The following is a 23,596-nucleotide window of genomic DNA, read 5'->3' on the forward strand; positions in this document are numbered from 1 at the left end:
CAACATGGATGAACCCAGGGACATGGTACTAAGTGAAAAAAGCCAGCCTCAGGAAGACAAATACTGCATGATTTCACTTATATGTATATGTGGACTCCAGAAAAGTTGAATTTATAGCAGCAGAGAGTAAAATGGCGGTTACAGGGACTGGGAGGTTGGGGAGATGTTGGTCAAAGGATACAAAACTTCAGTTAGATAGAAGAAATAAGTTCAAGAGCTCTATTGTATAACATGGATAACTATAGTTAATGATTATTTTTTTCTTGAAAATTGCTAAGAGAGTAGATTTTAAATGTTCTCACCACAAAAAAGTGGTAAATATATGAGAAAATGCATATGTTCATTAGCTGGAGGTAGCCATTATACAATGTATATATATTTCAAAACAACATGTTACACATAATAAATATATACAATTTTTATTTGTTAATTTAAAAAGTCAAACATAAATAAACATAGCTCTAAATGTTGCTAATGGCAAATTCTTGCTGAAGACAAATGATATTTTCTTTCATTTGGTGATGAAAGAAAATATATATGTAAAAAATATTCAATAAGCCTTCTCCAAATGTGAGGATATTTATTAACGTTAAGTTTTTCAATGCATTTCAAATGATCTAAAATGCTTATGTCTTGTTGTTTAAATTTATCAATGCTACACTGTTCAAAATTTACCAAAATACTGTAATTGTTTTTTATAATTATAAACATAAAAGATATAGAAAATGATAAAAAAAATTCTACCTCCCAGAGAAAACAAATTTTAACTCTTTGGAGGAGTGTGCTCTTCTCTTCTTTATAATTAAAATGGAATTTTTCAAAATTAACTGTTTTATAATTTGTTTTTAAACTTAATATATTTGTCTTTTTTCCGTGTCAAAAATAGAGCTCTGAATCATCAACTCAATGGCTTCATTGTTCTTCTTGTCTATAGATTCAATCAACCCTCTAATGATAGATTTAGATTGTTATCAATGTTTTCTATTATAATCACCACTGTGATGAATACTCTTGGACATATATCTCAGTATCGTTTGACCCATAAAGCCTGAGCTTATCAAGATTTAAAAAATTAATAATTACACTTGTCAATATCGGATGTCTTAGATTTTGATGATGATTTTAGATATCCTTTTGATACCTATCGTATGTTAAAGTCAGCAAGACAAAACTCTGTAACATATAAGATAGATTTCCTGTTTAATATTTACATAGCATGTTATATATTTTTCTACTACAGCGTGCACCATAACGACCAAATCATATGGTTTCATGTTACCCTACAGACTGAAAATGTCTATAATTCACAAATGATGTTTAATTTATCTTTCATTTCTCAGATAACTCAGCTTCTGGTACACAGTAGGCACTTGTTGAATAAATTAATGGTTGGGTGACTTTCAGACTTGCCAAGCCTGTCACCGAAAAAGCTAATCTGAGTTTATGAACGTCACCATCACTGAGTCCTCAGTCCGTACATCACTGGGCAGTCTTGTGTAACATGTCAGTTTGGTCACATTTAGCAAAATCACATTTAAACCTTGTGATCCACTAATTCTACCTTGCCTCATGACCCTGTCATTTGTGAGCATCCACTCTAAATATTGGTCTCTCTAGTCATTTATATTTTCAAACATGTCATCACCATTTTGCTCAGTATTATCTTTATTCCATTTTTTTTTTCTTTGTAAGGGCTCCCACTTTGTACTTGCTTCTTGGCGAATGGCTCCACTCTTCATTCACCAATCCAGTTAGCATTTGCTAAAGCCAGAAACTTGAGAAACACTGAAGGAACCTTTTAATTCCATCACCTCCCATATGCGGTCAATCTCCAAATCCTGTTGATTTTCCTTCTCAAAGTATATATATATATATATATATCTCCACACACCCACACACATATTTTTTTTGAGACAGAGTCTCACTCCCTCACCCAGGCTGTAGTGCGGTGGCGCAGTCTTGGTTTACTGCAAACTCTGTCTCCTGGGTTCAAGCAATTCTTCTGCCTCAGCCTTCTGAGTAGCTGGAATTACAGGAATGTACCACTACGCCTGGCTAGTTCTGTATTTTTAGTAGAGATGAGGTTTTGCCATGTTGGCCAGGCTGGTCTCAAAACCCCTGACCTCAAGTGATCCACCCACCTCAGCCTCCCAAAGTCCTGAGATTACAGGCATGAACCACCACCCCGGCCAATTTTCCTTCTCAAAGTTTTTCAACACTGTCTCGTGCACATGGTAGATCACTGTAAATGCTGGATGTTACCACATAAAGTTGGATAGTCCAGTGGTGGGATGCGGCAGCTACACATATGAACTAGAAAGAAAAATGGGCTGCTCCTTAAGAAGAATTGGGAGCATAGTTTTAGGAGGCAAGCACATAGTTTGGTGAGGAAGGAAGAGAATACTCACTGTAGCAGTCTATGTGGTGACATACCACAGTTGGATTAGGTTCACAACTGACTGACTCACTCCAGTAATACTTAACAAAGTAATCCTGTTATATAAGTGACTTAAAAGAAAATAAATGATAAAGTCAGATTGACTTGGGTTCAAATACTGTACAGCATACTATGTGCCTGTAGGCAAGTTACCTTCTGTTTTGCTGAGCTTTTGGGAAAACATAGTTGAAGTACAGTTTCCTAGTACATGTTGTAGTGCCTAGTGCAGTTCCTGGAATATATTAGGACCTGCAACACTCATAGCTGTTAGTGTTCATAATAATACTACCAATAAATATAATTACAAAGTAACTAGGATAATTTTTTAGCAGAATCATTTAAAAACCTAAATGAAAAACAATAAATTCATTTTAAATTTTTATTTATTTATTTTTGAGACAGGGCCTTACTCTCTCACCCATGCTGGAGTGCAGTGGTGGGATCATAGTTCATTGCAGCCTTGACCTCCCAAGCTCAAGCGATCCTACTGCCTTAACCTTCTGAGTAGCTGGGACGATAGACATACACCACCATGCCAGGTTAATTGTTAAATGTTTTGTAGAGACATGTTCTCATCATGTATCTAGCCTACGGAACATGATAAGAACCTTTCTCTACAAACCCTTGGCCTCTTGAAGTACTGGGATTATAGGCGTGAGCCACTGTGCCCATCCAATGAATTTAAGTGAACCTAAATGACTAGATTAAAAAGTCACTCAATTCCCATATATCTCATAGTGAAGCTATGGACAGTTCCTTTTAGTTGCTCAGATTTATTTTTTCGACCTTCTTGTATATTCTGGCACAATATTCTGGTATATTCTGGTTGGTCTGACATAAAGAAAAAAGATATAAAAGCACAGTAGTGTTAATAATTCAAAATGCAGAAGATAAAGTATTAAAGGAAGGACATTACATTTCCTGGGATGTGCATAAAAGTAATGGGAATAAGTTATATTTAATCAGGGGCATTGTAGAAAGTGAATTATTGAGCATGACTTCTAATACCAAATTATGTAATTTATCAAATTTCCAAATAATGAGGCATTCCTTTGCAAAGAATTAGGCAAGAACATTGAAGGAAGTGTTCAGCTGAGGAAGAGCTGGGTAGCTGGGCACAGGTGTCAACAGTTCATTATAACACTATACTGGAGATGCTGTGCATGAAATCACATGTCTAGAAACTCACAAAATTTTGCAAAAATATGCTCATATTATAAAGGCATTTCACTGGAGCTAGCATCTATGTGTAGATGTCTTAGAAAAAGTCAAGTGAATCCTAGACAGGGAAAGAAGTTACTTACCCTTCATGATAGAGCTATGTGCGGACAGTCCTAGGAATACAAACCGAGCCTGTGCCTTCTCATTGATACCTCTGTTTGCCTTATGTGGACTCAAAACCTGGAGCCTGATCCAAAGAATCCTAGGATATATAAAGATAACTGTTGAAACTCCCTTTTCTCCTTTCCTGAAGCGCTCAAAAGAAATGTTTATAGGCAATTCTGTTGGGCAATAGTTATAGCCAGAGGAAAGAAGCACACTCCTCCTATGGTCAGCCCTTGAGCTGTGGGCCTTGATTGACAGGGTGGTTATTTTCATCAAGGACCTCAGTCACCTCCAGGCACCCAGACCTTCCAATTATCTCATCCAGCAGAGAAAGGTCAACAGGTGAGTTTTGTATATGAATTACTTTTGTGGCAGAGTAGTGCCACAAAAGCAGCGGTATATGAACCTCATGAAGAGATTTCAGAAAGAGGGTGCAGGTGAATGAAGAAGTAAGTGTCACTGTGATTCAGGGGTGTGATTAAAGTTTTATCTTGGAGATTATGTGATGATTTCAGTCTTCCCTTGGGCTGGTTTATGACTCCCTCAGGAGTCCTTGGCATAGCATCCTTTCTTCCATCATAGTTTTCATGTAGTTTAGGGCAAATTGGACCCCAGAGCAAAGGCAAGAAGAATGTTTTGAAAGGCGATGATGAGATGTCTGTGTGGGATTCAAAATAACTTCTTTTTGTTCTTAGGAAAAGTTATAAAAACCTCATTTCTAGAAAATCAGTTGTAATGTCCTCACTTTATTTCTAATTTGTGTTGAGTCTTCTTTTTTTTCTTATTCTAGCTAAAGTCTTGCCCACTTAGTTTATCTTTTTGAATAGCAAACTTTTGGTTTTGTTCATTTTCTCTACTGCTTTATATTTTCTACTTCATTTATCCCTGCTGTAATCTTCATTATTTCCTACCATTTGCTAGCTTTGAATTTAGTTTGCTCTTCTTTTTCTAGTTTCTTATGGTATAAAGTTAGGTTTTTGAGTGGAGATTTTTCTTCTTTTATAATGTAAGCCTTTATAGCTATAAATTTCTCTCAGCACTGTTTTCTTTTCATCTTGTAAATTTCGGTATGTTGTGTTTTCATTTTTATTTGTCTCAAGATACTTTATAATTTCCCTTGTGACTTCTTCTCTGACTCATCGCTTGGTTTACAGTGTGTTGCTGAACATCCACATATTTGTGAAGATTTTAGTTTTCTTTTGCTGTTGATTTACAGTTTTATTCCATTGTGATTTGAGAAAGATAGGTACGATTTTAATCTTTCAAAATGATTAAGGCTGTTTTGTAACAACATATGGTCTAGGCTGGAGGATTAAAATATTTTACTTAAAAATTTTGAGTTGTTTCTATTCATAAAATGAAATAAGGAAAGAGGATGGCAGAGTCTTTAGAAAGCCTACAGCCTGGGCAACATAGAGAGACCCAATTTCTTAAAAAAAAAAAAAATTAACTGGGCATGGTGACATGTGCCCGTGGTCCCAGCTACTTGAGAGGCTAAGATGGTAGATCAAAGCAACTCAACATTCCATTACTAGAATCTATATTTACTTAACATTTTAAATAATATCTCTCTTTGGTATTCAATTTATTTTATCACTATTATTATTGTTATTTTTTGAGATGAAGTTTCACTCTTGTCGCCCAGGCTGGAGCACAATGGCACGCTTTCGGCTCACTGGAACCTCCACCTCCTGGGTTCAAGCGATTCTCCTGCCTCAGCCTCCCAAGTAGCTGGGATTACAGGCATATACCGCCATGCCCGGCTACTTTTTTTTTGTATTTTTAGTAGAGACGGGGTTTCACCATGTTGGCCAGGGTAGGCACAAACTCCTGATCTTGGGTGATCCACCACCTCGGCCTCCCAAAGTGCTGGGATTATAGGCATGAGCCACCACGCCCAGCCTATGTTATATTTTATAGTCATACTTGCTTTGTCTCTGGGACCTTAGCAGTAACCACTAGCGTGGTTGATTACATGATAGTGTAAGATAATTTCTAGAAGCACTTCTATTCTGTAACCTGAGGTGCACTTGCAAAGAGACAATGCCTATGCTGTGCTTACAGCCTCTTTCACACAAGTTCCATACTTACACACATGCAGCTTCCCGTGAGCTTCCATGGTAATTAGGCCATCCCCTCTCAGTGAACTTTTGCTACTTAACAAAAAGAAAACCTTCCAATTTTCTCTATCACAAGACTGTGAATCCTATGAGGGAAGAAAATGTGTCTTATATACCTTTGTCTCAAATTTATTTTCTGGCTCAATGTTTGGTACATTGTAGGTGCTGAACAAGGGCAATAAAAATCAATAATTGAAAAATAAGGGAGATGATATCTAAATATAACTGTGATAAACTCGTTAAAGTTTTATAACAGTATATTTGTACAAGCCCTAAGATGAGGAAGATGTATCTCAGGTTTTTTCTAAGGTACAAAACTGTCCGAGTGAAATGATGTTAAGGGGCTCTGAAGACCCCGCTTCAACATTTCTGTCAATAAACAGGCTCCTAAGGAACCTTAGCATTGTGGGAAAAAATGATTTTCCAAATCTAATGATCAGAAAGTTCCCCTAGAAAATTGTTCTTTGTTGGCAGGGCGCAGTGGCTCAGGCCTGTAATCCCAGCACTTTGGGAAGCCGAGGTGGGTGGATCACCTGAGGTCAGAAGTTCGAGACCAACCTGGCCAACGTGGTGAAACCCCGTCTCTACTAAAAATACCAAAAATTAGCTGGGCATAGTGGCGGGTGTCTGTAATCCCAGCTACTCAGGAGGCTGAGACAGGAGACTCGTTTGAACACGGGAGGCGGAGGTTGCAGTGAGCCGAGATGGTGCCATTGCACTCCAGCCTGGGCAACAAGAGCGAAACTCTGTCTCAAAAACAAAAAAAGAATTGTTCTTTGTTTAACTAAAGAACTTACTCATATAACCAAACACCACCTGTTCCCCAATAACCTATGGAAATAAAAAAATTTGACAAAATATGTTTTATTATTTATTTTTGCAATAAATAATACAGGCACATGATAAAGAATTTGAAAGCACAAAAGGAGTTATGAAAAAAAAGTCTCCTTTACTCTCTTGCTCCTTAGACACCAAATTCTTCCCGCCTGAAACAACCGTTGTTATCAGTTTCTTGGAGCTCTTTCAGGAAATATACACATTTCCCTGGAAGGCAACTACAATATGCTCTGCTACTCACTTTGCTTTTTTCATTTAACAGTATGTCTTGGACATGTATATCATTGCATATGGAACTGCTTCATAGTTTATAAATTGAAGACATAATATTCCATGGTATAACTCACCATAGCTCATTTTACTAGTCTTCTATTAATGGGAACTGATGTTTTTCTCAATATTTTGCTATTACAACAATGCTGCAGTAAACATTTCCCACGTGTGTAAAAATATCTGTAGGCTAAACATCTTAAAAGTTGGGTTGCTGTTTTAATGGGTATGTGCCTTCTAAATTTTGATAGAGGTTGCCTTGTCACGCTATATAGTGTTTGTAAAACTTATATGCCCACCAGCTAAGTGTGAGAGAACCCATTTCACAATCCTCAGACTTAAAATGTGTTATCAAACTTCTTGATCTTTGTCAATTTAATAGATAAAGTGTGAGATATATTTATAGGCTTATTCTACTTTTACCTTTTTATGAATTAGTTAGTGCCCTTTCCATGTTTAAGAATCTTTTTCTGGATGTTATTCATTTATATCGTTTTGCTCATTTTCTTACTGGGATACTGTTCTGTTCTCTTACTATTTTACAGAGTTTCATTTATATTAAGGAAATAAACTTATTGTGATATGACTGGCAAATAAGGGAGAAGTCCTAAAGGGAAATTCAGGGTTACTTTTCAAAGAAAAGGGAACTTGGGCTAGTTAAAAGGGTGGTGAATAGGAACTTTTCTTTTTTTTTTTGAATTGTTAAAGTCATTATCCTCAGCAAATTGCTCCCTGATTCCCAATTCCTATTTGTTTAACCTGAAAAACAGGTATTTGGGTTAGTGAAGACACTTCAATCACAGCATGAACTTTCACTCCAGGCCTAGGGGAAAGTTCAAGGAGAACTAGCCCAAGCTTCTAATACAAATTCTGGGTAACTATTTTCATGACCTACAATTGCTGGATGCCTTCCATTAAAAGAAGGCCTAAATCTGTGGTCCCGGTTTTATCATTTATTTTACCATAGGTAACCTTTCCCCTGCTTCTTGCAGGTGAAGAGTCCTCAGGGATTCTTTGCTGGTTGCAATGAAAAGAAAAGCAGGTGTGCATCCCAGATTTGTGTTTATGCCAGCCTCTATATCCACCTGTCCCTCTGATTTGCGGGCTTTTGAACACACATGCTACATGATCATCTTCTGAAAGTGAAGGAAGAAGTGAGAATGTATGGAATCTAGATAGAGTAGAAAAAGCTTTCTGATCATGACTGAAAAACTTGTACTAAACCCAAAGTAATTTCTATCAAAAGTAAAATCTGAACAAAATACATAAAACAACCATTTGAAGGCATTTGGAGCAATTGGCATAGGCAAGCCTTCATGGGCTACAGTCCAAGATGAAGGGAAGAAAAGGGAGGTGAGTTTCACATTCGCCACGTGTTTTTCCCTGAGGATATTTGACCATTTACTGGGCTGGGAGAGTATGAAGAAAGGAGGAATAAAGCCTGAGGAGAAAGCAGTAGTTTCACTGAACTGAGAAGGTAGAGAATTTGGTGTTTTCAGTTGCCAAAGCTGCTAGTGTTTGCGAAACAATTCCTGGAGAGGGGAGGACCACAGAAGCTAGGCTAAAAATATGATGCAATTCCCCTTCAAGGCATTTTTGGATTTCTAAGCTGTGTGTACATGGCGAGACCTCAAAATAGCTAGCAGAAACTAAAGCTGAGCGTCTAGAGAGCAAAGCAGAAGTTTCAGGAGTCATGGGGTTCAAGAAGCACTGAAATAGGAGGCTAGGATCAGCTAAAGTGGAGGGGCCTTCTAAACAGTCCAGATTTGCCCTGAGGTCTCAGAAAGGCTATGTTCCTGCACTAAAAGCCATACCATAGGAGTAAAACTAAAACAAGCACAAACCATTTTAAGAACACATATAAGTAGCGCTTGAATAGAATCAATGTGATCTGCCTCTCCTCCATCTACTTGCTAGAACAAAACTTAACCGTCATTACTGCACATACTGTCTTTATAGTTTTTTTAAAAAATGCCCACCAGTCAATTAAAAAACACTGAGGCATGCTACACAACTGGGCAAATAATCATGGTCTGAAAGGAGAAATAACAGAAACATGCTCACAGGTGTTTTAGCTTTGGCCAATAGTAAGATGAAAAATTAACTGTATAAGACCAGTTTTTTTTAGTCCCCCCAAATTAAAGACAAGATTAATTACGCAAGGATCTTTTTGATTAACATTTTATGTTCCCCATAATTTCTTCAGAGATTTTTTCATATCTTTGTTCCTAAGACTATATATCACAGGGTTAACGAGTGGGGTAACAACAGAATAAAACAGAGTCACAATCTTCTGCTTTCCAGCTTCATTCTTAGATGGTGGGCTCCCATACATGACTATCACTGAGCCGTAGAACATTGAAACCACAGTCAGGTGAGACCCACAGGTGGAGAAAGCCTTTCTTCTCCCAGCTGCTGAAGGGACTGTCAACACAGCTCTCAGGACCAGAGCATAGGACCCCACGATGAACAGAAAGAGCACAAAGACAGGCAGAGGACATAAGGCAGAAAAGATAAGTTCTATCACAGGGTCTTTTTTGCAAGTGAGTGTTAGAAGAGGAGCTGGGTCACATAGGAAGTGGTCAATAATCCTAGGTCCACAGAAGGACATTTGGGAGATGATGACAATAGGAATCAAGAACCAGATGAAACCAAGTACCCAGCAATTGATCACAAGATTGGTGCAGAGATGTCTGGTCATAATGGTTGGATAGCGTAGAGGCCAGCAGATGGCAAGGTATCGATCAAATGCCATAACTGCCAGGAAAAAGCATTCTGTAGAACCCAAGGAGAAGAACAAGTAGTACTGGAGGAAGCACCCAGAGAAGGAGATGACCTTGGTGTCAGAGAGGAAGTTGGCCAGCATGTTGGGGACTGTGGAGGTGACATACCAGATCTCCAGGAAGGAGAAGTTGGCGAGCAGGGTGTACATGGGGATGTGGAGTCTCTGATCCCAGTGCACAGCACAGATGATGGAACCATTGCCCGTGAGGGTCAGGAGGTATACAACAGTGAAGAGCACAAAGAGGAGGATCTGTCCCTCCCTGGGGCAAGGGAAGCCCAGGAGGATGAAGCCAGTGAAGGTGCTGGAATTGCTGGGGATGTTGAAGATTTTCATGTGTCTGTGAATTGTAAAAGCACCAGCAATTACTGGATGACAGTGCAAACATAGATGGGGAATCAGGTTTATATTTAAATCATTTTGGGAAAGAAATGCATATTATGAGCTATTGAAATAAAAAAAAAGAATGCAGATATGTCAATAGTCACTTTTTTTCTTTTAAACCGACATATTGATCTGGATTGATTCTTTGCTCGCATTCACATTTTTACCATAGGCTCAAGAAAACTTTTGACCAATATTGATAAGCTGTCATATACATTTTATCAGGTGTAAAGCCTTTGCAGTTTTCACATTTACAACAATCCCCTTCAAGAGCCTTTGTATAAATATATAACAGAATACGTATTTATGTATATTCTTACAGAAATGGAATTTCATTTTCAGAAGGTGAAATCATTGCAGCTTTTTGTGGCAGAGACTGAGTGAAACTGTAGCCAGGCAATATGGGCCTATAAAACTGAATTACTTCTTTTATATAACTTTTGACACTGGTCTTAGTCTAAACTAAATGGCTAACTTATTAACGTTATAATATTATTCACTTGTTTCATGAGTAACACAGTCAAATCAGTCAGAGGAAATTAGCTGTTGTTAGTTTCTTTTTTGTTAGGACAGCAGTCCTAGCCATCCTCAATAGACCAGGCTGAAAGAATTATTAACTGGCCATGCTGAAACATGTCTGTGCTTGCCTTGAAGAATATACAAATTTGCCTAGACTATAAAGATATAATTAATTCTATTCCAATAATACAAATTATGGATATAATTGATAACATGGAATTCTAAATAACAGTTCATTTGTAGCTGATATTAGACTAAAGCTTTGGTCCATCTCCCAGTAACCACTTAGGAACATCTCAAGGGAGAGTGGCTTTTGAAGGCTGAATATCTGCATGATGCCTTTAATTTGTTTTAAATGAATTAGAATATCTTTGTTAAACATTAATGTACTCAGGCCTTGGAAATAGTTAGAGCCCTTTCTAAATAAGTGCATAAATGAGCATACTAAAGAAAGTCTGTGTCCCTCTTTCTATGTTAGATCCACATTTTACTTTTTGAAGTTGGCACAGGGACCCAGGAAGTTTTAAGGTAGCAGAATCTGCTGCCCCCAAATATGCCACTTTGGCATGAGATTATTTTCAGCTGAGGGTAATTGAGAATTCAAGAAAACTTCTCTGTCTATTATTTGCATAGAGGCAGGACATAACTTTGCAAGGGTGGCCTTCCTCCCCTCGCTACCAGGAAGGACAAGGTAAAGTTACCAGAGACAACTCTAAACGCTTTCAGTCTGGAGATGGCACCAGACGAATCTATATAACAATTTTACCAACTTTAGCCTGTATCTTTCATTAGTTTGACCATAATATTTATTTTCCCCAGTTTCCCACCCTAGAAATGCAGAGTTCTATTTCTTTGTCTTGTCACTTCCCTAAAATATTATTATTCTTTAGTTGAGATGCTATGTAAGCCTAACGTCTAATCACACCTTTGAGTTACTCATCTCCCAGCGCTCCAGTGTGTATTTAAGATGCATATGCTCATAAACTTATGTTTGTTTTTCTCTTGTTGATTTGTGTTTTGTCAGTCTTACTTAAAAGGCCCCAGCTGAAGAACCTAGAAGGACAGGAGAAAAAATTTTTTTCCTCCCCTGCAGAGTCTACTAATTTCTTACTAGAATATCTAAGTTCTGTAAAACTTACAAGACCAAAACCAAAAGATGTCGGCAGCAAGTTGATATCCTTCTCAATCATAGATGTGGGTACTTAGAGGTTTATGTTGGAAGAATACAATTTCATTGTTGGTGGTATGAACTGAGGGAGTAATTTTAACACAATCCATAATGATTGCTTGATTTGTTTATCTATTTTTTGAGAGGAAGTCTTGCGCTGTTACCCAGTCTAGATTGCAGTGGCATGATCTTGGCTCAACCTTTCACTCCAGGGTTCAAGTGCCTCAGCCTCCTTAGTAGCTGGGATTACAGGGGCACACCACCATGTCTGGCTAATTTTTGTGTTTTTAGTAGAGACAGGCTTCATGCCATGTTGGCCAGGCTGGTCTCGAACTCCCGACCTCAAGTGATCTGCCCCACCTTGGCTTCCCAAAGGGTTGGGATTACACACGTGAGCCGCCACGCTTGGCCCCATAAGGTTTTAAAACACCCTGTAGGTCATTTGTAACTCAGGATTCCCTAATTCCCATGACATGGAGGACGCTTGGAGACAAAAGAGTCTCCACAGGTTCTGCCAGACTCTGTTGTAATATATATAATCGAAATAAGAATTTAATGTATTTGGCTCTTGGTGGGAGTAGGGTGGAATAGGTTCTGGTAACTGCACCATAAACATTCATTTTCTGTAAGTTCTTTTCTTCTCTGCTTCTCTGCTTTTAAAGTCATTTGTTTAGGGGCCCAATAAACTTCTAAGACTGCATATTTATCTTTTATAAAGAGAATTGAAAGCAGATAGTGGACAGGTTGAATGATTTTCTAAAATAAAGTCACTCTGCACCACTTTCACCCATGATCAAGGACATTAAGCATTTAGTCATTTCTATGCCACACCTTTGCCTTTGTAGGGTGTTTTAAAAGTTATTAGCTTCACTTGAGCCATCCATGGCTAATGAATAAAACTAATGAATTACTAATGAATCAAAACACAAAAAAGAATTCTGCTGTGATGTGTGAAGGTCCTTTATGTTTTCTAAAAAAGATTAAATGTATATGACTAGTACTAATTCAGAGGAATATAATTTTATTATGATCAATTAAGAATAACACTTACTAATAATGCTTAGGTATTTTTGACCAGGATATTTTGCTAGTGTTCCTGAAATTTTATTTTAGGACCAAGCATCTGCTCAACAGTCTAATAATTTGACTTCTTGGATTAAATGTTTAATCACTTTTGTTTTTCTGATGGAATTTATTTCAGTGTAGTATCTCCTTTTCCTCACATCTTGTTCACAAATAATTCCTCACATCTCATTCAGAAATAATTCCTTTTAGTTTTGTCTCAAAAATAAGTGTCATGTCTGCTCACTTCTCCCCATCTCCACTGCCAACATCCTAGTTCAAGCCATCATCTTTTCCCCTGGACCACGTGATGCTGTTCTAACTGGCTTCCTGTTTCCACTCTTGCTCGTCTGCCACTTGTTTTCCAGGCCACAGCCAGAGTGACTCCTTAAAAGCAGAAAATCAGATCAGTTTCTTTCCTTGCACATAGATTCAATTAGTTTCCCAATGCTCTTGGAATAAAATCAAACTTTCAAACTGTGATCTTTGATTTGACCCTTCTTAACATTTCCAACATCATCTCATGATTCTCTTACTCAAACTTTCTCATACACACCAACGCACACTCTGTTGTTCAAAGGGGGCGCAAATATGCTCCACTAACACAAGCACTGCAAATATAAAATAAGGATTCACTGGAGTAAACACTAGCAAGCAGAGGGTAACAGAGTGTACATCATTCCCTGGGCTTTCCTGGTCCCACTGAGGGGTGTACATATTTGGACTACACACACACTAGCCAACATTTCCGTACCAAGGGATTCTATCTCTGTGATACTTATACCAGGGTTGGCAAACATTTTCTTAAATAGTTTAGTCTTGTGGGCTGTATAGCTTCTGTCAAAACTGCTCAGCTCTGCTGTTGTACTGCAAATGCAACCATAGATAGTACGTAAGTGAATGTATGTGCCTATGTTGCAATAAAACTATTATGTCCACTGAAATGTGAATTTCATATAATTTTCATGTGTCACAAAATCTTACCTTCCATCAATTTTAAAACTTATATTAAAAATGTAAAATCAATTGTTAACTTCAGATTACCCTGGGCTACTAGAGTGTTGTCCTAGACTTGAGAGGAATTCCAGTCAAAGGAAGCCATGGGAAATTGAATGTTCTGGGCGACAGAACATGTCCCATCCCAGAGAGTTTCCTCCTGACTGCTAAAGATAATTATGGTCCCACAGCTTTGGATGTAGAATTAGGACAGAGCTAGAGGGAAATTCTAACTTCAATATTGCAACAAAGTTGCAGAAGAGTTCTAGTGGTCTTTTAACTTCTATAAACTTCACTTTCTTTATATGAAATGGGAGTTGGATTATATGATTTTGATTCCTTTTCATTATGAAATACTTCTATTCCAAGTATCCCACAAATATACATGATATCAAGACTTATGGATCTAGAGGTGATTTATTTCTCAGATGAAAATGCCAGTTGGGGGCTGGGCGTGGTAGCTGACACCTGTAATCCCCGCTATTTGGGAGGCCAAGGCGGGCAGATCACATAAGGCTGGGAGTTTGAGACCAACCTGGTCAACATGTTGAAACCTCATCTCTACTAACTACAAAAATTAGCCGGGTGGGGTCGTGTATGCCAGTAATCCCAGCTACTTGGGAGGCTGAAGCAGGAGAATCACTTGAACCTGGGAGGCAGAGGTTGTGGTGAGCTGAGATCATGCCACTGAACTCCAGCTTGGGATCTCAAAAAATAAATAAATAAATAAATAAAATAAAATGCCAGTTGGGTAGTTTGACATTTATACATGAAGCCAAAAGTTCCAGGCAAGCTCCCCCTCAGGGCAATGTTTCAACTTTGAGAGTCTAACAAAGCTGTCCTAGAAAACAAGAAGGGTGTGAAAATGATTCTCTCTGTGCCATCACCATTTGATGCTTGACCTAACTAGATTAGCAGTGTGTGACAGCAAAAAGATATTTCTAACAAGAGTGTAATGTTACTCACCTTTTATTACCTAGCTCCTCTGCACAGAGAGCAGCAGTGGTGTTCACCTGGCACAAGGCTAAGCTGGAGCTGTCCAAAGTGGCAGGCGGATTCCGCTGAGTTGGTTACAGAAGCAAGTGTGAATACAGGTACAGTGGTGTTAAAGCTGTGCTTATGTATATGGGACGCTTGGATTGAGTCAGTTAACTTTCCAAACAAGAAAACAACAGCTTCACCCTCATTATGTGTCAGAAATGTTGGGTTAGACACACTTTAAGTTAGCCAGCTCCTGTACTATAATACATAATATGAGAGAAAGGCATTTCTCTGATGTTTTCCTTTTTTCCCAAGGCTAGCTCAAAAAGGCATTGTGGATCGGAAGCATTATTGTTCTGATCTCAACAGCACATCCATCTGCTTCACTTGGTTTGGACTGGAGATTGTCACACCTATTTAATTTCTGCAAAGCGCTTGAAAATTAGAACAACTTTCCCTTTTAGGAGAAGTGGTAGGCAGCTAAGGCATAATAGAAAACCAGTAGATTTGGAGTAAGGAGCCTAGGGCTTGAATTACAACTCATGCTTTGCCAATCCTGGAAACTTTGTCCATTGCATCATCTCCTTTCATGGACAAGAGGGGATCGCAAACCTGAAGTTTCTCTGAGAGTGTCTGATTGTCCTGGAGAGGAGAGATGGTCCTTCTATGATAACCGTTAAGGAATGAAGGAGCAGAAATAGGGAGACAATCTCTTGGTGTTTGCTGGAGGATGGAGGCATTATGAACAAGCCCTCAGGGAGTGAGCCCTGTTCCTGTGCTCAATGAGGATCAATTTATTAGCTAGAGGAACAGTGTCAGGAGACTGTTCTGTGTTGGTTCTTTCCTTCCTCTGGGGCCTCTCTTCTCTGGAGATCCTTGGTGCCTTCTGCTTTGTTTTCCAGTAGAGAAGAAAATATTTTTTCCAGCCTCTGAATTGTCAGGGATGGTATGAGATGTCATCAGTCTTCGAGCTCACTCAGAGCAACTACCAGGTATCCAAGGGAAAGTCTACCAGAGTAACATAGAGCGTCGTGACTGTGATGCAGAAAACTGTTCGCTGGGCCTCCAGTGAGTGGTGTCAGTTATGGGTTTTGGGGACAGAGTTACCTCTGATTTTTTGAGGAAAAAGAGATTTGTGATGAGATCTTAGGTATAGAGGGCAGTGTAGCGACAGCAGGAATCAATCTCCTCTCAGGACCACCATGATTTTCTTATAGACCTTTTCCTTTCTTGCTTGGGGTTGGGGCCTGTGACTCTCAAGCAGTTGCTTCTCAGGGCACACTTGCCAGGCCCAAGAGAGGCCAGAGCAGGACACTAGCTCTTCTCCAGCAGTTGCATCTGAAGTTGGGCTCTAAGCCTTTCTCATCCCTGATACAGGGGCAGGTCTTTCAATACAACTCATTTTCTTTTTCTTTCTTTCTTTCTTTTTTTTTTGAGATGGAGTCTTGCTCTCTTGCCCAGGCTGGAGTGCAGTGGCGCCATCTCGGCTCACTGCAACCTCCACCTCCTGGGTTCACGCCATTCTCCTGCCTGTACAACTCATTTCCTGTCCCTCTATCTCCAACTGTGGAAAAAGTTGTATCTCAAAGACTGAGTTAATTTTACTTCGTTCTTTAAGCAGCTTTTTTTTTTTCTATGTTGACAGCAGTAGATCTAAAATTGGCAAATAAAACCCCCTATGATTCAGCTCTAACATATTATTATTTTTAATAATTTTAACTTTTATTTTAGATTCAGGAAGTATATGTGCAGGTTTGTTACATGCTTATATTGTGTGATGCTGAGGTTTGGGATGTAATTGATCCTGTAACTCAGGTAGTAGGTACCTAGTAGTACCTACTAAGCATAGTACTTAGTAGGTAGTTTTTTAGCCCTTCCTCCCTTCCCTCCTCCTCTGGTAGTTTCCAGTGTCTATTGTTGCCATCTTTATGTCCATGTGTACCCTGTGTTTAGATCCCACTTGTAGGTGAGAATATGTGATATTTGGTTTTCTGTTCCTGTGTTAATCTGCTTAGGATAATGATCTTCAGCTGCATCCATGTTGCTGAACAGGACATGATTTCATTGTTTCTCATGGTTGCATATTATTCCATGGTGTATATGTACCACATTTTCTTTGTACAACCCGGTGCTAATGGACGCCTAGGATGATTCCATGTCTTTGCTATTGTGAATAGTTCTGTGATGAACATATGAGTGCATGTGTCTTTTAGTAGAATGATTTATTTTCCTTTGGATATATATCCAATAATGGGACTGTTGGGTAGAATGGTAGTTCTAAGTTTTTTGAGAAATCTCCAAGCTCCTGTCCATAGGGTCTGAACTAATTTACATTTCCACAAACAGTGTATAAGCATTCCCTTTTTCTCTGCAGTCTCACCAGTACCTACTGTTTTTTGACTTCTTTCCAATAGCCATTCTGACTGGCTTGAGAGGATATCTCATTGTGGTTTCGATTTGCGTTTCTCTGATCATTAGTGATGTTGAGAGCATTTTTAAAACTATGTTTGCTCACGCCTGTAATCCCAGCACTTTGGGAGGCTGAGGTGGGTGGATCACAAGGTCAGGAGATCGAGACCATCCTGGCTAACATGGTGAAACCCCGTCTCTACCAAAAAAACCCAAAAACTTAGCTGGGCGTGGTGGCGGACACCTGTAGTCCCAACTACTAGGGAAGCTGAGGCAGGAGAATGGCGTGAAGCTGGGAGGCGGAGCTTGCAGTGAGCCGAGATCGCGCCACTGCACTCCAGCCTGGGCGACAGAGCGAGACTCTGTCTCAAAAACAAAAACAAATCTATGTTTGTTGGCCACTTGTATATCTTCTTCTTCTTCTTTTTTTTTTTTCTTTTGAGATGGAGTATCACTCTGTTGCCCAGGCGGGAGTGCAGTGGCATGATTTTAGCTCACTGCAACCTCTGCCTCCCAGGTTCACGTGATTCTCGCGCCCTAGCCTCCCGAGTAGTTGGGATTACAGGCATGCACTGCCACGCCTGGATAATTTTTGTAATTTTACTAGAGGCGGGGTTCCACCATGTTGGCCAGGCTGGTCTTGAACTCCTGACCTCAGATGATGCACCTACCTTGGCCTCCCAAAGTGCTGGGATTACAGGTATGAGCCACCATGCCCAGCCTATCTTCTTTTGAGAAGAGTTTGTTCATGTCTTCTGACCCCTTTCTTATAGTGTTATTTGTTTTTCTCTTGTTGAATTAAGTTCCTTATAGATTCTGGATAGGACACCTTTGTCGGATGCATAATTTGTGAATATTTTCTCTCATTCTGTATGTTGTCTGTGTACTCTGTTGATAGTTACTTTTGTGATGCAGAAGCTCCTTAGTTTAATTAGGTCCCACTTGTCAACTTTTGTTTTTGCTGCAATTCTTTTGAGGACTTAGTCATAAATTCTTTCCTAAGGTCCATGACCAGAATGGTATTTCGGAGGGTTTCTTCTAGGATTCTTATAGTTTGAGGTCTTACATTTAAATCTTTGATCTACTTTGAGTTAACTTTTGTATATGGTGAAAGATAGGGTCCAGTTTCAATCTTTTGCACATGGTTAGCTTGCTATTGCAGTATTGAATTGAATAGAGAGTCATTTCCGCGTTGAATAGGAAATCCTTTCCCCATTGCGTATTTTTGTTGACTTTATTGAAGATCAGATGGCTATAGGTGTGTGGCTTTATTTCTGGGTTATCTATTCTGTTCAGTTGGCCTATGTGTCTGTTTTCATATCAGTATCATGATGTTTCGATTAGTGTAGCTTTACAGTATAGTTTGAAGTCCATCAAAATGATGTCACCAGTTTTATTCTGTTTGCTTAGGATTGCCCTGGTTATTTGAGCTCTTTGGGGTCTATATAAACTTGGAATAGTTGTTTTAATTCTATGGAAAATGACATTGGTAATGTATTAGGAATAGCATTGAATCTGTATGTTGCTTTGGGCAGTATGGCCATTTTAGTGGAAGGATATTGATTCTTCCACTCCATGATCATGGAATGTTTTTTCCATTTGTTTATGTAAAACTGTAGCAGAGTTAACAGAAGACTTTTTTTTTTCCAGAGGTGTAGATTCTCCAGCTGTATTTTAATATGTCTTCTCATCTAAGCACTACATTACCTTCTTTTCTGAAAGCAGGAAAGGGAATTTCCATGGGGGCTTCTAAGTCAGCTTTTTGTGGGCTTTCCTGAGAACAGAGGCAGTTGTCTTTGTAATACTGGCTGGGAGAGTAGGTGTGAAAATATGTTGGGATGGAGATGAGCAAATGTATTTGCTGTAGAATTCAAGTACTGTAAGCTGAGCCTGTCCTTTGCTCCTTGAAGATTCATTTACTGCCTGTAGAAGAACAGTGTTAGGAGACAGCTCTCTACTGGGTATTCCCTTGCTCACCCCCACTCTTGTCTGGAGACCTAGGGTAAGAAATCTGTATTGCTGGAGTTTAATTTTTCCTTCTGATAAGTTGATGTGAGTTGTGGGTTCTAAGGACAGATTACCTGTTCCCACGAGAAAGGGTAGACTGGCTGGGGGAGTAATGGATCTTAGGCAAGGGGGCTGTGGAATTTCAGCAGGCATCACTCTCTACTCAGGACGACCATGGCCTCCTTAGTGATTTCTCTCTCTTCTTTCAATTAGAGCTTCTGGATCACAAGAGTTTCACTGAAGAACCCTGTCTCTCACAGGACACTTACCAGGCCTGAAGCTGCTCTTGGTCAGGGACCGGTAGCAGGACCATTCTGTAGCAGTGTGCAGAGAAGCTGCAATTGGGGTTTGGGCTTCAAGGTTTCTTCATCCCCAACAAAAGATCATGTCTTTTAGTACGACTCATCATATGTCCTTTCCTACACCTTGAAGGATTTCTTTTTCTTTTCTTTTCTTTTCTTTCTTTTTTTTTTTTTTTTTGAGACAGAGTCTCACCCTATCTCCCAGGCTGGAGTGCAGTGGTGCGATCTTGGCTTACTGCAACCTCCGACTCCTAGGTTCAAGTGATTCTTCTGCCTCAGGCTCCTGAGTAGCTGAGAGTACAGGCGTGCGCCACCACGCCTGGCTGATTTTTGTATTTTGAGTGGAGACAGCGTTTCACCATGTTGCCTTAAATTCCTGGCCTCGAGTGATCTACCAGCCTCAGTCTCCCAAAGTGCTGGGATTACAGGTGTAAGCCACCACACCCAGCCGATAAAATTTTTTTTTTTTTTTGGCATTCCTGAGTTTATTTGGGGCACACCCAGGCGAAGGCCCTGCACCTAAAAGAAGGTGTTGGGCCTCTTGGTGGTGAAGCGTGGCTTGTGCTGACGGCGCAGGACCCGTTGGGGCAGCGGGAACTTGATCTTGGAGTTGTGGAACTGCTTGACAACCGGCCGACGGCACTTGCTAGCTGCAATCTCCTCCACCTTCATGATCTGAATGGAGTGGGCCCGGGCGCGGTGCCGGGCGCCCATGTCTCGGTAGCACTGGGTGACAGCGCCCGCAGTGGTCAGGTCCCGGTATTCCCGGTACATGTTGTGGGTGCCGCTCCGGGGGTCATAGCGCAGCCAGATTCTGAAGTTCTTCACTCGCAGTGGGGACTTCTCAAACACCTGCCCGCAGTAAACAATCTCCCCTGAAGACTTCTTCATCTTCTTTAACTGAGATACGAAGTACCAGAAGCGGGACTTGGCGACGACATGATTAGGCGCAAAGATTCGCATGCGGTAGAGGGGTGGTGTGTGGCATTTGGGGGTGGGCAGGCAGCGACCCACCGCCTTGTACTCTCGTAGCCACTCCATGGGAGTCCGGGTTCTCCTATCTCTGTGCCATAGCGCCGTTTGGTTCTATCCAGTGTGTGTCACGGCGTTAAGCCTCACGCTCCCCGTTTCGGCTCATTGTCAGCAATTTTCATCTGCTTCTCACAGCCGTTTGTGCCAGAAGCCTTCATGGCGTCCTCTCCGCTCTCGCAGCCACCAGCAAAAGGAAGTGCCCTCTCCAGCTGATAAATTTTTATCTTAAACATCTCACTTCCAGTTTAAGCACCTTCAGTGTTTCCCAAGGCCAGTGAAAAAAACTCAAAATCCATATCCTGCTTAGTAAGGCCCTGCAATGTAGCACTGCCCTATCTTTCAAGTCTTGCATCTAGAAAAGACACACCAGAAGCCCTTTAGGGTAAAGGGCAAGATATCTGTAATGTGCTCTCAAAAGGTATATATGTAGAGAAAGAGCCATGGAAGGGCAGAAAGGAAAAAATAAAACAATTGTGGTAACATTTTAACAGTTTGGGATGTGGATAAAGGGAATATGGAAGTTCTTGCAACTTTTCTGCAAAAAATTATTTCAAAATAAAAAATTACAAAAAATTATTAGATTACCCGTACTTATCAAGAATGCTTGTTTTTTGGTTCTCCAGGTCATGTTTGAAAGAACATTCTCTCTTTAAACATTTGCAAAGAAAATTCAGTTTTCCTTATGATTTAACTGGGTCCTAGTGAAGATGTCAAGAAGGAACAATGCAAAATGTGTGCAAAAGCTGTATGGAATGATTTTAGTTGTAGTGACCTGTAAGTAGGTAGAGAGAATTCTGCTTTCTGCCGAAGATATTTTATGCCTGGCTAAGCATACAGTTTCCAGAAATCGGTCATCAGTTAGTTAACATTTACTATGTGTATACCAGTTTTCTGGGTTGAGAATGAATATGAGGATTGGACAAGTAAAGACATTCAAATATCTGTAAAAGATTGTCCTCATATACAAGGCATTTATTTATCATGGGAAAATTAACACTAATATTCCAGAAAAAAATAAAAAAGATGCCATGAGAAAAACAATGCTTATACACTGCTGGTAGGAGAGAAAATTGGTTCAACCATTGTGCAAGATAGTGTGGTGATTCCACAAAGACCTAAAGACACAAATACCACTCAACACAGTCATTTTATTACTGCATATATGCCCAAAGGAATATAAATCATTCTATTATAAAGACATATCCACGGGTATGTTGATTGCGGCACTATTCACAATAGCAAAGACATAGAATCAATCTAAATGCCCATTAATGATAGACTTGATAAAGAAAATGTCACACATATACACCATGGAATACTATGCAGCCATAAAAAGAGCGAGATCATGTCCTTTGCAGGGACTTTCATAAATCTGGAGGCCATTATCTTAGTAAACTAACACAGGAACAGAAAACCAGATACTGCATGGTCTCACTTGTAAGTGGGAGCTAAATAATGAGGACACATGGACACATGCATGGGAGAGGGAACAACGCACACTGGGGCCTGTTGAAGGGTGGAGGGTGGGAGGAGGGAGAGGATCAGGAAAAACAGCGAATGGGTACTAGGCTTAATACCTGCGTGATGTACAAGAAACCCCCATGACACAAGTTTACATATGTAATAAATCTGCATGTAACCCTGAACTTAAAATAAAAATTTAAAACATGCCACAGGTAATTTATAAAATTAGTTAACAAACAAGAATTTTGGATCTCTAAAGGGCATTTACCTTGAGATAGAAATAGATGCATATTGTAAATATAAAGGTCTTTTCATAGCCCAAAACATATTTCATGAGGCTCTATCACTGAAGTAAAATGAGAGCTTCTCCCATGATATATTTATAGTTTGTGACATCTCTCGAGAAATATTTTTCATATTTTCTCAAGTATATATACTTGTATATATCAAATCTCTATCTCAACTATCTATCTAATCATCTATCTATATTTAAATTAGTAGACTGGATTATCAATTGTTATTTGTGTTATATTTTACAGCCTACTCACTTCATTCTAGCAGTTCATTTCTACTTGTAAGAAAATCAATTTAAATAGTAATGAAATAGGAACAATCTGACAACATTTTAGGGATACATCTACTCAGGAGTATGTGGCAGGAGAAACTGTACAGTATGATTGATAACGATCTTCAGTTTGAAATATTGCTAGCGTGGCTTCATCACAATTCACTCTGTCATGGACAGTGGTCAGCACTTGGCCATCTGCTACCCACTGCACTGTTTTATCCTTGTGACTGATGAAAATAGAGATTGAATGTTTAAGGAAATTGACCAGCCGAGAGAGACACACCATGATGTGCTTTTTTTTTTTCTTTTTAAATTTTCTTTCTAAGTGGCATGGTGTTGTAGGTTGGGTTCCCTGGAAACAGATCGTATCATTTGTTTGCAGAAGATTTCTTGTGGAGTTCTCTTGGGAAGAATGTGATGAAAGTAGGATTGGGCAGAAGCTAAATTGTGATGGAGTTGCAACAAACGTCTCAGCTGATGCCATGTGGAGCTCTGGAACAGGGATGGCCATTTATAGTTGTCACCAAGTGTCAGGCCTTTGTATGCCAGCATTGACCAACTGTTGGATTTGAGCTGTCCCTGGGAGGAGGGAAAATAAAATGACAAGTTCCTTTGGCTTTGGGCAACTTCTGGCAAGGGATTTAGCTATGATCTAGTCATCAGCATACTACACTTCTGACAGCTGGGGGAATGCATGCCTCAGGCCTGAAGGAAAGATCTGGGCAGCACATTATAACATCCACTACACAACACATGGGCCCACTGACAGCCTTGCCCTATGCTGTTGCCACATCTTAGAACATGCACTATGTAAATTTTCTTATTATTCTCAGTATTTTGTGCATCCCTGGACCATATACATTGATCCTAAGAGCTATGCTTCAGCTGCTTTCAGCAGCTAGCCAACAAAATGTCTTTTCTATCTGTGGGTC

The 23,596-nt window shown here is 39.6% G+C and overlaps 2 protein-coding genes across 2 annotated transcripts; both read right to left on the bottom strand.

Moving 5' to 3' along the window:
• Positions 1 to 9,172: 9,172 nt before the first annotated feature.
• Positions 9,173 to 10,198, bottom strand: LOC126959028 (olfactory receptor 11G2). Its single transcript, XM_050797900.1, has one exon. The coding sequence runs from the start codon at positions 10,106 to 10,108 to the stop codon at positions 9,173 to 9,175; it is 936 nt and encodes a 311-aa protein (XP_050653857.1). The 5' UTR covers positions 10,109 to 10,198.
• Positions 10,199 to 20,063: 9,865 nt separating this feature from the next.
• On the bottom strand, positions 20,064 to 20,627 carry LOC126957928 (60S ribosomal protein L18a-like). Its single transcript, XM_050795871.1, has one exon. It carries the CDS (start codon positions 20,561 to 20,563, stop codon positions 20,120 to 20,122), a length of 444 nt encoding a protein of 147 aa, XP_050651828.1. The 5' UTR covers positions 20,564 to 20,627; the 3' UTR covers positions 20,064 to 20,119.
• Between the last annotated feature and the right edge of the window lie 2,969 nt (positions 20,628 to 23,596).

Source organism: Macaca thibetana, chromosome 7 (assembly GCF_024542745.1).
Source record: "Macaca thibetana thibetana isolate TM-01 chromosome 7, ASM2454274v1, whole genome shotgun sequence".
In the NCBI taxonomy this organism is placed as follows: Eukaryota; Metazoa; Chordata; class Mammalia; order Primates; family Cercopithecidae; genus Macaca; species Macaca thibetana.

Coding starts and splice junctions, on each gene's coding strand:
- LOC126959028 (XM_050797900.1), bottom strand. CDS start 10,108: ATGAAAATCTTCAACATCCCCAGCAATTCCAGCACCTTCACTGGCTTC.
- LOC126957928 (XM_050795871.1), bottom strand. CDS start 20,563: ATGCGAATCTTTGCGCCTAATCATGTCGTCGCCAAGTCCCGCTTCTGG.